At 44.6% G+C, this 16,447-nt stretch overlaps 1 protein-coding gene across 4 annotated transcripts in view; it reads right to left on the bottom strand.

Annotated features, from left to right (window-relative positions):
* The window catches only part of LOC146798974 (uncharacterized), a 384,553-nt gene that overhangs the window by 119,681 nt on the left and 248,425 nt on the right, over nucleotides 1-16,447 (bottom strand). For all 4 annotated transcript variants that reach the window (XM_085628024.1, XM_085628026.1, XM_085628027.1 and 1 more), the window contains one exon: nucleotides 6,554-6,613. In XM_085628024.1, coding sequence (XP_085484150.1) covers nucleotides 6,554-6,613 — 60 coding nt within the window. The remainder of the gene's footprint in view (nucleotides 1-6,553; nucleotides 6,614-16,447) is intronic.

Below are 16,447 nucleotides of genomic sequence, written 5' to 3'. Positions count from 1 at the left end.
CACAGCACAAGGTGCTCTTGGGACAATTATCACAAATGCAACAGCAATTGGCAGGCCTCCCGGGAAGGGCTGGACGCAGAGGGCAGGGCACGGCGGAATAATGTTCGCATAATAGGCCTGCTGGAACATTCAGAAGGACCCAATGCCACACGCTTTTGTAGAACAATGGCTGCTAGACCACGTAGCCCAGGAGGGTTTATCTGACTTCATTTGCGTGGAGAGGGCGCATAGAATCCCCACTGGAAGACCGACAACTGGGGCCCCTCCGCGCCCAATGATAGCCCGCATACTCAATTACAGGACCGAGACACCCTGCTTCAAAAGGCCAGGGAGAAAGCCCCAATACAGTGCGAAAATCACCAAATATCACTCTAACCGGACTACACAGTTCTGGTCCAATGGCAAAGAGTCTCATATCAATCCCTGAAAAAGAAACTCATAGCCCCGAATCTTAAATACGCTCTACTGTTCCTGGCCCGCATGAAGATCATTCATGACCAGAAGGCTTGCTTCTTCGACAGCCAGGAGGCTGCAAATGACTGGCTGGAGATCACCTTTCCCTCCCAAACACTGGAGGGCTTATCGCAGAGACCAAGCCACGAACCACGGATGACAACAGGATAAAAAACATGCTGCAACAGATCGACCCATAAACACAAAGCCAAAAGCCCCTCACCAGAACAGGCTTTACAGAGTAAAGAGTTGGCGCCGCCGCCATCAGAAACCACGATCCCTCTTTATCATCAGAGCACTCAGACGACAACATCGTGAATTCAGACTTAGAGAGCAGCGTTGCTCTGTTTCGTTCGATTACTCCACAGACAGTAAAAGACCTGTTTGGTTGACAACGATCCTGGGCGGGGATATCCCTTGAAAAGAATGTCGTACTACTTCACTGTGAAGAAATAATGTATGGATTATGTTCAAGTTTCTCTCCCTCCCCCCAGCTTCTCCCAAACACTTATGAATAATTCAGGGTCCTGTCAACCAGGTAGCACCACATCACCTAATGCACAATGCAGGACATAGGAACCACCCCCCCTGCAGCGAATGCATATCAAAACCGAAAGAAAGTTCACAAAGTTGTGTATAATGTATGGACCAGCATAGTTTGTGAGCTAGTCCTAGTATTGGGAATTACTGTTACTCACCACGCATCACGCCTCATACTCCACCCGTTACATGACCCCGAGTAGACCATAGAACCGAACAAACACACACATGGCCACACTGGGTAAATATACCATAATCACCTGGAACATCAGGGGGATGGGATCGGTGCATAGGCGTCACAGGATTCATGCCCAATTGAACAGGCCGAAAGCACAGATTGCCCTGATACAGGAGTCGCACCTCACAGACTCTGAGGCAGTTAAACTCCGCAAAAAATGGAGAGGCCAAGTATTCACCACATCATTCTCCACCTATGCAAGGGGAACAGTCATATAGGTAAGACACAGGGTTCCGATTGTGGCCCTTGACCAGCGCAGAGACACCCAGGGCAGGTATGTTATGGCCCTTGGCATACTAGATGGCAGACAGTCATCAGCAGCATATATGCTCTAAATTACGAGCACAACAAATCTTTAACAGACATCAACGCGGTGTTGGCGGACTGGGTGGGCTACCCATGGGTGTTGGGAGGAGATTATAATGCTATCCTGGACGTCCACCTGGACCGCTCCCATCCCCCCATTCAGGGAGCCACCTCAATCGAACAAGCAGAACATTTACGGACAAGGGCGGCGGGCTGGTCGCTTGGTGTTGTATGGCGCCTCAAAAACCAGTATATTTGTGAATACTCCTATTCCCCGCCCCACCAGCTGCATACCCGGCTCGATACAGTATTCTGCTCCCTCTCCATCACATCTCAAGTGTTACACACCACATACCTGGTTATGACCCTCTCAGATCATAACCTGCTGGAGGTCACTTTATCATGGGGATGAACCCCTACTCCTGTTCCCACTTGGAGGCTGTGGCCACAGATGTTGGAGGACGCAGTCTTCCGAGACACTATGGCGTCGACAATCATGAATTATTTCATGGAGAACACCAATTCAGCCTCCTCACGCCTTATAGAGAGTTTAAGATCGTGATCAGAGGCGCTGCTATCGGCGCCACTGCGGAAGCCAGACAAGAGATCCACAATTACCTAAAAGAATTGGAAGCCACTCTAAACACACTAGACTAAGAAGCGAGCAATAACCTCTCGAAAAAAGAGGCTCTGCAGACAGAGCGTATATGACATGCTGAACTCTTGGAGCGGCTCCGAGTGATAGATTACCAGTCATTCTCCCAACACAAAAATGCGGATGCAGATGCATCTGGAGCACTGCTCGCACGATTGATACGAGAGGCGCATCCCCCCACCCCGATACACGACGTGGCCCTCCCGGACGGCACCATAGTAAACACACAACACGAAATAAATCTGGCCTTCTGAGAATATTACGAGATACTAAACCATGCCCCTAATAACATAATAACAGAACCCATAGCTACCTTCCTAGATAACCTACCCTACCCCAAACTCACGGAGGCTGCCCAGGAGGACTTATCCGGCCCCATCACCAGAAATCAAAGAGGCCATCCAATAACTTCCCCGCAATCAGACCTTGGGCCTGGATGGACTACCGGCGGAGTTCTTCGATACCTTCTCAGATAAATGAATGCCACATCTGGAATGCTTATACCAAACAGCCCACGATACCGGTAACCTCCCTCTCTCCACCATGCAGGCACTGGTTACCTCCATCCCCAAACTAGGCAGAAACCCACGGGATATGTCGGGCTACCGCCTGCTGTCTCTCTTAGCCACGGAATACAAAATCCTTAGCAAGATCCTAGCCCGCCGACTGCTTCCTTACATACCAAAGCTGATTTATTCCGATCAGTGCGGTTTTGTCCCTGCCCGTAGCACTTTTCTGAACATCAGATGACTACATTACGTCATGAAAGCTGCCCCCAATGGCTTCCGAGAGGCTGGGTGTATCTCCTTTGATCTGCGCCAAGCCTTAAACACTCTAGTACATGACAGTGGCTATGGACAAATTCGGCATCCCACCGGGATACATGGGCTGGGTCAAGCTCCTATACATGGCACCCACAGCACGTGTCCGTACGGATTCCCATATTTCACGACCCTATCCAGTGGGCAGAGGCAGGAGGCAAGGCTGCCTCCTGTCGCCACTACTATTCGTGCTGGCTCTAGAACCCTCGCAATCAAACTCCGGAGGCAGGCAGAGGCAAAGGGAATCCAGCTGGGAGGCTCAGCGCATGTACTATCAGCATACGCCAACAACCTTATTTTATACACCCATGACCTGACAGAGGACCTAGAACCTATTCCGAGCATTTTCCAGCAATTTGAACATATATCAGGGCTTGCCAATAATGAGAAGAAATCACACGCATTCTTTTTTCACCCGGGAGAGCGCCCTGAAACTATTAACTTCGGACGGTTCACCCTAGCAGTCGCCCTACATACCTTCAAATACCTGGGTATATCCAAATATATAGAACCCCACAAGATTTGATAGAGGGCAATTTAATGAGAGCGGTCAGAGCGCTATGCGCTCAGGTTTCCTTCTTGGTATCTCTGCCCCTCTCAGTGATGGGCAGAATAGCCATCTCGAAGATGGTGGTTCTCCCGCAACGTTTATATTTTTTTTACAAACCTGCCGGTTCTGTTCCCCGCCTCTATTTTTAAGGTACTGGATTCCCTATTATCGGGCCTCATTTGGGGGAAAGGACACCGAAGAATGGGGCTGGCCAAGCAACAGCTGCGGCCAGACGAAGGAGGCCTAGGAGTGCCGGATTTCCGCGCTTACTGCCTGGCTAGCCAACTAAAATGGCCATCGTACTGGCTTTCAGGCCACAACTTGCACGTAATCGGCTACATGCCACAATCCCTGAGCCGGGGCACCCTGCATACCCTGCTATTGCCACGGAACAAGATACCCCCTGACACCCCCCCTGCTGCTGCGATTAGCGTTCTCCTACAGGAAAAGGGCCTTACAATATACTAGGCAATGCCTCCTCTACGCCTCTAACATTCACTTACTCGGACTTCCCACCACAACAGGACTAATCACCAGACGGAGTATTCTCCGTTGGACATAGGAAGGGGTCTCTACAGTTGGGGCTTTATTTGTAAATGGCGCCCTGATGGATCACATGACACGTATGTCAGCAAAAGGTATAGCTCCAGGTCATAATCTTACTATCATGGGGTGAGCCAGACAAGTGGGTGGGGGGTGGGTAGTTAAGAAAAGTTATGTTTCACATTCGACTTACTGGACACTGGACAATGTATGATTGTAACAGCCAGAGCGAAGGATTGATTCTCGAAATGCTAATGCTCATAAAGGGTTATCATTTGTATGTTTTCGTCAACAGGTGTTATGTCACCGTTGTCACCATCTGTGGACGAAATATGAGAATCATGTATCAATGTACTAATTGTTGCGGCGTCACAACAACGCACCATGCTTTATAAAACCAATAAAAATATGTTTTTCTTTAAAAAAGAGAATGTTCCCCGAAGATGACTTGCCTTTTGAAGAGGGAGTCAACTTGTGAATCTCCCTGTGGGTGTTAGTAAAAAATAACTTGGACTCCTGCTCCCTGAAGGCCTTCAGTTGAACAGAGGTGCAAGAGTCATAGGCCTTGGTGTCAAGTCCCCCCCAGACACCACATACAGTCATCCCTTTTGGACCCCCTTTGACAAACTCCTCTGGCACGGCCTGCAAGGGTTAAAACCGTAGGCCCTTTGGGGGGAGACATCTGACCTAGTCACATTCTAACAAAAGAGAGCTCCAAACTACGTTGAGGAGGTACAAAAAACTAGAACTGACATCAAAGCACCTATAGGACTCTGGTGGCTTCGGGTCTAAAGTACGAATTGTGACTGGAGCGGAATGGTGCCATTGGGTGGCTCTGAAAACTCATTGTTTGGGGAAAAAGTTTTTCGGACTGCTCTAAAGCCGGGAAGAAGCATTCATAAAGTGAGGATCAGTGGAAGATGTATCCAATAGAAAATCCACTTAAAGGAATTGAGTCCTCCTAAATGTTGTACCTTGAGTTATGGGACTCAAAGCATCACCCTCATCATCGGGCTCATGTACTCAAGCCTTAGTTTAAGAACATATGCAAACCATTTGCCCACTAATATCCAACATTATGTTGTGATCAGTTAAGTTATAGTCCCCATAAAACTAAAAGAAGCACTGCTCCAATCTATCCTCTTTTGAAAATTCAACCAGAGATTAAAGGAAATTTCCAAATATGTGGTGTCACAACATTAGGAATCCCCAAACAGATATCCTGGATCAGCACAAAACTCGACACGTGCTTCCCAGTGTATATTGCTAGATTTGGTACATGTTCTGCATATACACTGAAGACGGCCACGAAATGTTAACTATTGGGAAATCCAAATGAAAAATAAGGTTCGTAATTCACAGCCCAATTATGGTAAGCACAGATAACCACAAAATGAAATACTTTGGGAGAGTACAAAAGGCAACAAACAAAAGGTGGTCAAGTGCACTGGTGTGTTGTAAATTGCCTGGAATTGCCCTGTAAATATCACGGTTTAATCATTTTGCCATTCAACAATTAGTCTCAAAAAGTACTTCTTTCCAAAAACGTTAATGAACGATCAATATTGTCAGATGAGGGGCCATGGGTTTCAGGAATCTACAGACGCCACAAGTATTTTACTTTGAAAGCAAGCACGATTTCTTACTAGTAAATTATAAAGTTAAGGTTTCAAAATAAGACACGACTTACGACTTTTAGCACAACACATAAGAACTAAAATGGATGCAATATAAATTGCGTATGCCTGTAGAGTAGAAAAGAGGAGGATATGGCTGTTCCCCAAAGATCAGAATTAGTCAACATTGATCGATACACAGGTTATTACTCAATTATTTTTGGCTTCCTTTATCCTGTTGCTAAAAACGTGTGCAATATTGTGTTTGGTTATATTTGTTTACGAAAAGTGTGCAGATATATACAAGGTGTTACAAGATCTCAGATTCCTGTGCGGTATCATGTGCATTGTCAATTTTAAAACAAATTGATTTCTAGGAGTTCACAGTCGTCTGTCTCCTGTTTGAAAATCATGTGCAAAATACATACGTGTTGGCTCTATGTGTTTGATTTAGACAATAAAGAGCTGACTTTCTGCAAAAATGTGGTTGCCCTGCAAGTGGTCTGAAGCGAATTGCAGTTCAATAGTTGCATGATGGCCGGTCGACAAGATCTTATTTGTGAAACGCGAAGTGCATGGAGTACATATTGCCGTCTCAGCGTATTCACAACTGAGCAAACGCACACTAGATGGATGAGGGACAGAACATGTTCAATAAACTGCATAACATAGACGAATATAAAATGCATTCAACAGAGAGTAAATGAAAATGCAGAAACCTTTCCACTGCCCCCGTAAATAAAACTTGCTAATACACTGCAGCAGAACTTAGATATTGACAATGTAAATTGAAAACCTTGACAAAGACATGCCATGAGAAGGCTACCCTACCTGAGCTTTCAGGTCATTCACATTCCTCGAAAATGTTGTGGTTGGCAGACAAGTGGAACTCTAGAAAAAATAATAAAGAACTTGAATAGGAGAACATATCTACACAGAAATCGGCCTGTAAGAAACAAGGCCATCCTTTTCAAGTCACAGAGCAGCTTGAGTACATACTTGTAAAAAAGAATACAAAATAAATAATTCAAGTAAGGCTACTCATTCAAGGTATTACTTTTCCAGAAATACTTACACTCATGAAAGAATATTGCAAATTGAAGCTTGCAATGCTCTCTGGGGCACTGTAGCAAAACAAGAAGACTGAAAATGCACAGCTAAATCTTCTGGAAGTCACTGAAATACGCACCAATTAAGGAACATCTTAGCTGTATTCACTATCAGTCTTGAGAGTGTTGTATTAAGGGGAACGTGGTAGAAGAAGCAAATAATTAATACCATATCATATTCAGGGCTTAAAGTTCAGCAAACTGCCCAGGTCCACAGATCGTGTAAATAAATGTAGCACATGAGATCTCCACTTAATGTTTTGTTAAGAGTAGGAGCAAACTATATTTTAGGCACTTCGTACATTTGTTATTTCTAAACATGGTGGTTTTCATTTGTTAAGATTAGTGCACAGTTAGTGTTCAACATACAATGCAGTGTGGCTGAAGAAGGGTCTGTCGCATGCTAGGACGTCCTAGATGTGAAACCGGGTCCCATCCTTACTGGCCTTTCAAAAGCTCCAGGCTGTATGCAGTAATAGAACAAGCATTGGCAATGCAAAAGGTCTAGCATTTAAGAGAGTTTGAGGTGTTGGTATTGTAAAGGACAATGTCATTTATTTATGTGTTGTTTTCAAAACAGATAAAAGGCATTGTCATTTACAATGCTAATAGGTTAAACTCCTCGCAAATGCAAGACCTATTGCATTGCAAATGTGTGCTATAATCCTTTTTTTAAAGCATTAGGAGAGAACGTTTCCAGCGGGCAGGGCAACGCTATTTGAGAAAAGAGTACTCAGAGGCTGTAATTAAAGCCTACCGAGTAACAACACACGTAACAGGAGGTGTCGCCATGGGAGGTTACAAATGAGACAAGGTGGTACTAAGTAGGGACGACTTCGCTTTTTGACCAATGAACAGCCACAGCTTACAGTGGACAAAACCACAAGCCAAATAAAAATGTAGGCGGAGAGTGGGCGGGGCTTCAAGTCCCTACCTCAATACAGCATGCCTCGCAGAGCCGCCCATGCGCTGCCATGGCTCGACCTAAAAAAATAAACATTGACCACCTCGGCAAACTAGACGTGAACTGTCAGAGTAAATATATGGAATATACATTTTTTTTAAAATTAGATATGTTGCAGTTTCAAGATATGTCCGTGGCAACTATATATTTTGATTAGCAGTATTCCTTCTTAGCAAAGGAAAAATTAACAAGTGACAGCTGCAGCAAGCTCTTATCAAGATGAGGGTAGCTGAAATATCAATAAAAGAAAAGTGTCTCATGGTATTATTTCAAGCCAGACTCACGTTAGGGGCTCTAAAGTAGTGGATTTTCTTGAATATGCTTGACTACATAGAGGGGGCGCTAGGTGGCGCAAGTGCGGAATGGCTGCCTTGCGGTGAAGCTCCCGCAGTCCGGTGTTTAAAATCCAATAAATAATCCTTCTTACATGCCAACTTTGGAGTGCAATCGTGCAGAAACGATGGCTGTGGCGTTGCTGCTCCGCCAGGGCGAGTTTTAGTGGTGGCGGAGCAGTGGGAAGCCGGAAAGCGGCGACTGAGAATTTCACCGACAGCGAGATATCTCCGGCCGGAGGCCGGACCTGGGAAGAAGCGATCTACGTGAGACCGCGGCACCCACGTGGCGCATGGGCCTCGCTCGTCAGGTGATTGCAGAGGAGAGGAAATCTGTACATCCTCGGCTGGAGCACCTCAATCGGATGACGGATCGGTCATCGCGAGGTGTAGAGAGACCCTGCAAGACGGTAAAAGTCGCGGCTGCGGGCTTGGAGTCCCCCATTGACTGACGGGCTTGAGACAGCAAGGTACGAGCGTGGACTGACCCAGCGGAGCTGAAGGCGCCGCAAGAGCTGATGGGGGAGGCTGAAAACTATGGCAAACGACAGCGGCGGCGGGGGAGCTCCGCTGCCAGCGCGGTCAAGCTCCGACCTAATGCAAGCCCCGAGCGGGGAGATATAACCTGAACACGGCACTACGAAGCCAGGATAGACGCGCAGGAGCGCCGTCGCGATCTGAGGTAGAGAGGCGGGCGCGAAATGGACGCCTTTGCCGCTGTGAGGCAGCAGAAACTGCGGTTGCTGGTAGCGGCGGCTCTCCTGGGTGCATTCATCGGAGACGACTGGGCCTGAGGGAAGGCGGCTCGCTGCGGGCGAAGTAAGGAACTGGTTATTGGCGCCCGACATGCTGACCGAGGCGAGCATGAAATGGCGCGCTGAGCTGTGACGACCGGCTTATGTCTAAGTGAATGGCATGGTGCAGTTCTAGAAACAGCTTCTGACAGTGAGGTTCGCATGCCATAGACTCTGTGATAGACATCATTCTTCACTGGTGCCTGACATCCTGCCCGGGCTATGCACACTGCTGGATGGGTGTGCGGCGGCTGCCCTGAGATGCTGGCGATATGCGGGGCCTGAAATGTGTCTCCTATGAACGTGCTCTGCACCACTGAGAAGGGGGATCACGCTTAAGAAGCCTGCAAGTGCCAGATGCTGTGCTAAAGAGACCTGCAGCGAGCTACTGCTGACGGCGTAGAACGACTACTGTGAGAGGCGACGCTGGAGAGGAGACTGGGCCCTATCCGGGTGGGCGGCACGGCGGAACCTACTGCTGCCGCTGCATATCGGTGTGGCCCACGGGGGGCAGAGCGGTGGAGAGAGCGCGTTCTCCTCCTAGGGCCTGATTGAACAATCGGGGGAACGCTTCATGCAGTCAGGTGGACAACGGGGCGGTAGTGTGTACTGTACTACGCTGTCGTTTAGAGGAGGCCCATTGGCAATAGATAACATGGGGAAGCCGGATACGAGACATGATTTGCTGTATATTTGCCCACATGATCTCTGTGCATGCTGATCTGTATGTTCATTGACCGAGATGTTTTTCAATTGAAAATTATAAAGGTTTAAAAAAACAATATATATATATATATATATCCTTGACTACATAAAAACTTCATGAAAGGTGCATACTTTTAGAAAGAGATTAAAAAAATTATTTTGAAGGCTTTTGTTAGGTTAAAAACATGGACACTTTTCCGATGTCATATAATCAGGGTAATAACGTACCTCAATTAATTCCCCTTCTGTCCGACCCTTTAGTATTTCTGCTGTGGGAAACAGTTACAGTTTCCAGTCAAACTGAGATTTACGAGGAATGTAGGAATACTACATTCTCAGTCAACCCTCCTCGCTTTGCCACACACACACATTTGACCAGCTATACGCTGGTGAAATCTTCAGGTCAGCATGCCCTGAAGAACTGGCAATTACTGTGGCAATTGGGCACGATTTTCCCAATTACTATTTATCGGGTACAGGCTTTTTTACCTGTATCACAGTGCTAAAACAATCTCCCATTGAAGCCAGAGTGGACATCACAATTTTGACACCCTATAATTTACCTCAAAAGAACGCCAACAATTTGATAAGACTGTGTTAAACCTCAAATTTTATGAGGCAACATGTCCCTAAAGTAAGGAACTTCCCAACATATCTAAATTTAGAATCACAGTAGATTAAGTAAAAAGGACTCACTCAATAACTGAGTTATAGATCAGCAAAACTGTTAAAGGGTTTTATTACAAAATTAAAAATGAAGGTGATACAGAGTCAATGCCATGAAGACTCTCAGCAAACAGGGCATTGCAGAAAAGTGCAAAATCAAAAATATTCTAAGTCCCAAGTGGGGAGCAAAATCAAGAGACAATTTGACAGCATCCCTAGCAGCATAAGAAAGATATCTGACTCACCACTAAAATATAGGGGTTTTATACATTATTTTCACATATGAAATTACCAAAACTGTAGCATCCTCGTGGTATGATCAAATATGTTATATTCATAGCAAATCAGAGCACCATTCTATTCAGTGTCATATTGTCTTAGCACATAAGCACTAGCCCACTACATGAATAAGTATTCTGCCCACTCTATACTGATGCCACCCAGAGATGGTGGAACAAACTAGATACATGAACAATAGTGAACTATTACGAATGAATAGTAAACTAAAGCAAGGACCTTGGACAAGGATACAGTTTGGTGACTGAGCTGGGGAAGAATCATTGAGAAAAGAATGAACAATGAAAATGAAAATAAATATGATTCTACTTGGCTGTGAGCTACAGAAATAAACAGTGAAATGTGCAGGGAGAAAGCAAGAGTGACATCCATTTTTAAAAAATATGGGAGATAGGCCCAAATTGAGGCCCAGTTAACAAGGGTCAGGAAAATACTTCCATGCATCATAGAAACCGTGTTTAAAGAAGAACAGTACTATAATAGTGCGTACTCCAGTGTAATACCACATTCTGCACATTCAAAAATGCATAAAAATAGTAATGAATAAAAAATCCTTAACACAGCTTTATCCTGTGTAAATCCTGTGGGGCGTTAGGTCTGAGCCCCATGCTTCGCCTTGACTGTGTGTGGTGTGCATAAGAGTTCTTCAGTACAAGAGGCTGGTACCCTTGTTGCCCTCCCCCTCCACTACCACTCTATCGCAGTTTGTGTGCAGCCACTAGAGTTGTGGTGTGGTTTATAAGGTTTAGCAAGAGCTCCAGGCCCAGCAGGATCCCAATGATCTATATAGGGAACATCCAGAAGTGTGGGGTGTGTATATTATCATCCTGTCTAATGCCATCACTTCGGGTATGGAGATTCCCTCTTTCTGAAAGCTACTGGAGACTATACCAATTTTCAAAAAGGGGAACATGGCCATCCCTGGTAGTTATCGGCTTGATAGATTCTCTCTAGAAGATATTCTGTAAACAAATATTGGCGTGCCTCCAGGAGTGGATCACAGAAGGAAATATTTTGTCTGATTTTCAGGCGGGGTTTCATGCTAATATTAGTAAACTGGACCAGGTTTTCCATTTTATCGGCATTTTTGGGAGAAAAGTGGCAATAAACGGGGCAAACAGTAGCATTTGTGGATCTGCGGACATCCTTTGACCTGGTACCATGGGGCAAACTTTAGAAGGTGCTGGCTGTGATAGGGATCCCCGATGATCTACTGGATATTCTGAGAAGACTACATGTAGATAATATGGCCCAGGTCAGGTGGAGGGATGAGGGGCAGCTGACAGAGCCCTTCAAGATCAGGTGTGGAGTCGGGCAGGGGTGCATTTTTGGCACTCACTCTGTTTTCGCTATTCATTAACCTAGTAGTGGGTTATCTTGACAGAGAGGGGTGCAACGCCCCAAAGGTCAGGGGGAGAAGTGTTACCGTCCTTCTCTTCGCCTACGACACTCTATTGATATCAAAGTCTCCCCAAAGGCTCCAACAGCTACTGAATGATTTTAACTCCTTTTGTGAAGAGTGAGGGCTGGATCTAAATGATACAAAGACAAAGTATATGGTTTTTTCCAATGGTGTTCTGAACTCATTCAAGAAGTGTACAGTAGTTTGGGGCTGCCCCATTGAATTGATCCCCACATTTGGTTGTTTAGGTATCCGGCTCACCCCAAATTATGTTGCGCTCCCCTCCTTGAGAAAGCACACCTTTCACTCACTCAGCAAACTTCACACATAACCAAGGTACACAGAAGAACTGTGTCAAAGAAAAGTGGCCCCAAGCACTCGAAATTTACAACCCCAAGGCCCTAGGCTCAGTCTTGTACAGAGCAGAATTGTGGGAATACTGACAGCCACCATATTATGTGCCTTTTCCGCCTGGTAGGCAATCGTGACGATTGCCTACCGGCGGAAAAGCAGCAGACGGTCTCTCCGTCTGCCGCGGTACCCCCCGCCATGCTAATGTGGCGGGGGGTAAAAGGTCATCCGGTGGGGTGTTTTGGCGTGCGGATCACCACCGCCGGTAGGGCAGTGGCGATCCGCATGCCATCCCAATTAGACCCCTTAATGTCTTGGCATCTGGTATGGTCTACTGAAGCACTCGATTCCTATAGTTTCTGCCTCATGGATCTCATCCAGTCCCCATATGTTAGCAACATTTCCTGATTATGTTCTCTTAGGGTACTTCTGAGAAAATTAGGTTGGGAAATATATTGGACAGACCCGGAGAATATGGTCCAGATTTCCGGAGAAATATACTGGAAAGTGTGACCAAAGCTGTGGCACAGTATACTATAGCATTCATAGATTTTAAACCCTATCCCCAAAAGGAACACACTATTGATGAGACTGTCCCAGCTATGGCGTGGAAATTGTTCCTCTAATTTAGATAGAAGATACTCCCTACCAGGGTGTTCTGCAGCAGATGGCGATCCCAAGCAACAATTGGTGATCAGTGTCCAGCATGCAAAGGAGGACCCGAATCCATGGTTCATTTTTTTTTTTGCCCTTCTACAAAAACATGAGTGGATTGTCCCCCTATGCAGGTGTATTGGTTCAGGACACCACCTTGAGGTGCTCTGAATTCCTAGCACTGACTGTTTCAGAGTTGCAGTATTCAGCTTAGCTAAATTTCTGATGGCCCTATGGATTAGACACTCAAATTGTATTGTGTGACTTTTTTTCATTCTGTACAATACTGTATGATGGATTTTGTATTATTTTATTCTCTGAGATGTATGTTTTTAGGCATGAAGCCCTTTGTTTCAATATCTATGTATGGACTGGGTCACCGACTTTGTTTTAAAATGTTATAATTCAAAAACAAATGGTATGTGTGTTGTTTCAGGAACCACTGTGCACATACGGGTCTACATACGTTCAGAAGGGGCAACATCCCATATAGCAATGTTCTTGTTAAGTAGGCTATTTGCCGTGATACAATGGGGCAGTGCCGAAAGTACGGCAATTAGAAGGGAAGAGGAAAGGACTTTACGGAAACACCCTATTTCCATGGACTGGGACATCATGATGGAAAAATTTAAACAGCTAGACTTCATACCTGCACTTAACAGCCCCACACAATAGTCACGATTCCACTATACAGAGGCGGTATAGAGCAAACACGATATGTAGATAATACTAACAGGCCCAAAAAACATACTAGAAATGGCAGACCAGGAAGGTGGGTAGAGGGTGGTGGGCTGTTCTACAAGTTAAAATGTTAAGGTTTATAATTGAAACATACTACATGTAGCTACTCTGGGTGTACACACGCAATTCTAGTTTATGAACAAACAAGTTATGGTCACAGGGGCAGATTTATGTCCACCAATTAACTGCAATTGAATTTTTTGATCAACATGCTGTTATGTCATGTATACAATGAGAAGGACATAAAAAAGGAAAAAAGTCGTGTATATTACAGTTATTACAGTGCAATGTCATTTTAGCTACCAATAAAGTGTGTTTAAAAACAAAACAAAAAGTAGGCTATTTGCCCCCATTCTTTTTAAGGAAGCATTGCTGTGTTTTACTGTACTTTTTTCTTTTTTAACCTTTTTTTAAATCATGATTGCTAGGTTTGTAATAATCCTGTGAGAGGCACTATATAAAATCCAGATAATTGAAAATAAAGATCACGATGATGATGATAACGTTTAATGGTAATCTGAGCTGCTTTCGCTTCTCCTCTCTTCCATTCTCTTTTCCCACCTTTCTTTAAAATTCATTTTATAGCAAAGCGTATGTGCCTGGTTTTTCTATTCAAATCTTTTGAATGCGATAGAAAGGATTCTTGGTGCTACTTGACTTGGACAAAGCAGTCCCAGCAACCTTGGGTTTGAGGAAGGAAACATTTAAACAAAGGCAGTAACCAAGGGCATGGCCAAGACTGTGCATCTACGACAAAGATATGGGCTGTTTGCCCATACCCTTGATCCTGGAACTTGTCCTGCAGATGCTGCATACATTCTACAAACATTGTATTCTCCCAACCCATGCATAGAGTTCTCGGTATTAGTGAATGACAGAGTATTTTTCTGAGTAGGGGTTATGCCACAAGACTTCCCAAAGTGACTAGGGATATTTACTTAAAGTTTCTTCAATTAACTTATTCTTCAGTTCATTCTTCTCTTTCTTTTTCTAGATTTTGCTGTGGGAGTCAGGAGCACTTTAACTCCCAAATGAGGTAAGTCACAATCCTACTTCCTTGAATTCTTCTGAGGAAGAAATTGTGATTGAAATCTGTGTGTAACTAGAAATTTAAAGGGTTGTTGTTACAAAAATTATCTTAAAATTACAGAGTTTTTACTTTTATTATGAGAAAGCCAGGTCAATGGTGCATGATCAGTGTATAATATAATTTATCTCCTTACTACATACCCCCTGATAGTTTCTATATCCCACTTTATTGTTAGACATTCTTTCTCAAAGGTCAAGTAATTTCCCTCCTTAGGAAATATCCTCTGACTGAGATTAAGAGTAGGTTTCTCTTCTCCATTAGCAAAGTCATCTGACTGATTGGCCTGAGGGTTACCCCAGAAGCATCATTTTGCAACAAAAAAACTTTTGTGAAGTCTGGGGGCTGCAAAAGTGGTTGAGAGGAAATCATTTCTTTGAACTGTTTGAATGCTAATATAGCAACCTTCCTAGATTTCTAGAAGTTTATTGTTTTTCTCTCTTTAGCAAGGCGGTTAAGGAGGGAGCAGCTATAGGAGAAAGACGTTTGGAATAAACCTTCTATAGTACTCTATGAGGCCTAAGAAATCTCCTAAAGTTTTCTTAGTTTCTGGGAAATGTATTTCTTTAATATCGGTTACCTGATCTTCTGGTTGTATCTCTATCCCACTCCCCAAAAATAAAATTTCTGACCCAAGCAGTAGCTAATTTACTTTTCTTTGATTTTGATCTGCAAGTTTGCTTCTTTTGAAATAGAAATGACAGCCTTTAAATCCTCAAGGTGTTTTCCCAAAACTTTACTGTATAATATAATATGAAGGTAGGCACAGGCATAACTTTGATTAGATTGCAATAAAGAATTCATTAAACTCTAAAAAGGTCGCAGCAGCACCCTGTAAGCAGAAAGAGAAAGGGAATGGATATAAATCAAGGGCAGAAAAAGCAGTTTTTTCTTTTTCGTCTGAGTTAACAGAAATCTTCCAATTACCTTTGTTAAGGACTAGCTTTATTATGCTTTGAGCCTCACCCAACTGTTCAACCATTTAATCTATTTAGGGTAACGGATAAGTATTAAACTTTTTATTTTGAGTACAAGCCAAAAATAATGTATTCATCACCACCCCCTTTTCCCAAATCGATTTTATCCACACTCAGTGTGGGAGGGTATGCTCAGACGTGAGTCCCTTGCTCATTGCACCATCAGGATTCAGGCAAGCCGGGCCGACGAAGGCTGTGATGCCAGAAACCGGTCCCCGGAAGCTTGTTTCCTTCCCAGTATAAGAATTGGCTTGGTAGTTTGGTTTGCCCTGTTCCCATCATGAACTGGGACAGGTACAGACTAATTTGCATGAAGCAAGGTTCTGAGCTGGGATGGTGCAGTGAGCTAAAAAACGGTGGTGGATTAAAACCATGATCTCTTGACTTGGTAAGAGTATTCTGCATCATTCAGAAACTCTGTCCATCACCACCCCCTTTTCCCAAATCGATTTTATCCACACTCAGTGTGGGAGGGTATGCTCAGACGTGAGTCCCTTGCTCATTGCACCATCAGGATTCAGGCAAGCCAGGCCGACGAAGGCTGTGATGCCAGAAACCGGTCCCCGGAAGCTTGTTTCCTTCCCAGTATAAGAATTGGCTTGGTAGTTTGGTTTGCCCTGTTTCCATCATGAACTGGGACAGGTAC

Source organism: Triturus cristatus, chromosome 9 (assembly GCF_964204655.1).
Source record: "Triturus cristatus chromosome 9, aTriCri1.1, whole genome shotgun sequence".
NCBI classification, from domain to species: Eukaryota; Metazoa; Chordata; class Amphibia; order Caudata; family Salamandridae; genus Triturus; species Triturus cristatus.
The sequence above is the reverse complement of the archived record's forward strand: the minus strand, read 5'-3'. Positions and strand labels throughout refer to the sequence as shown.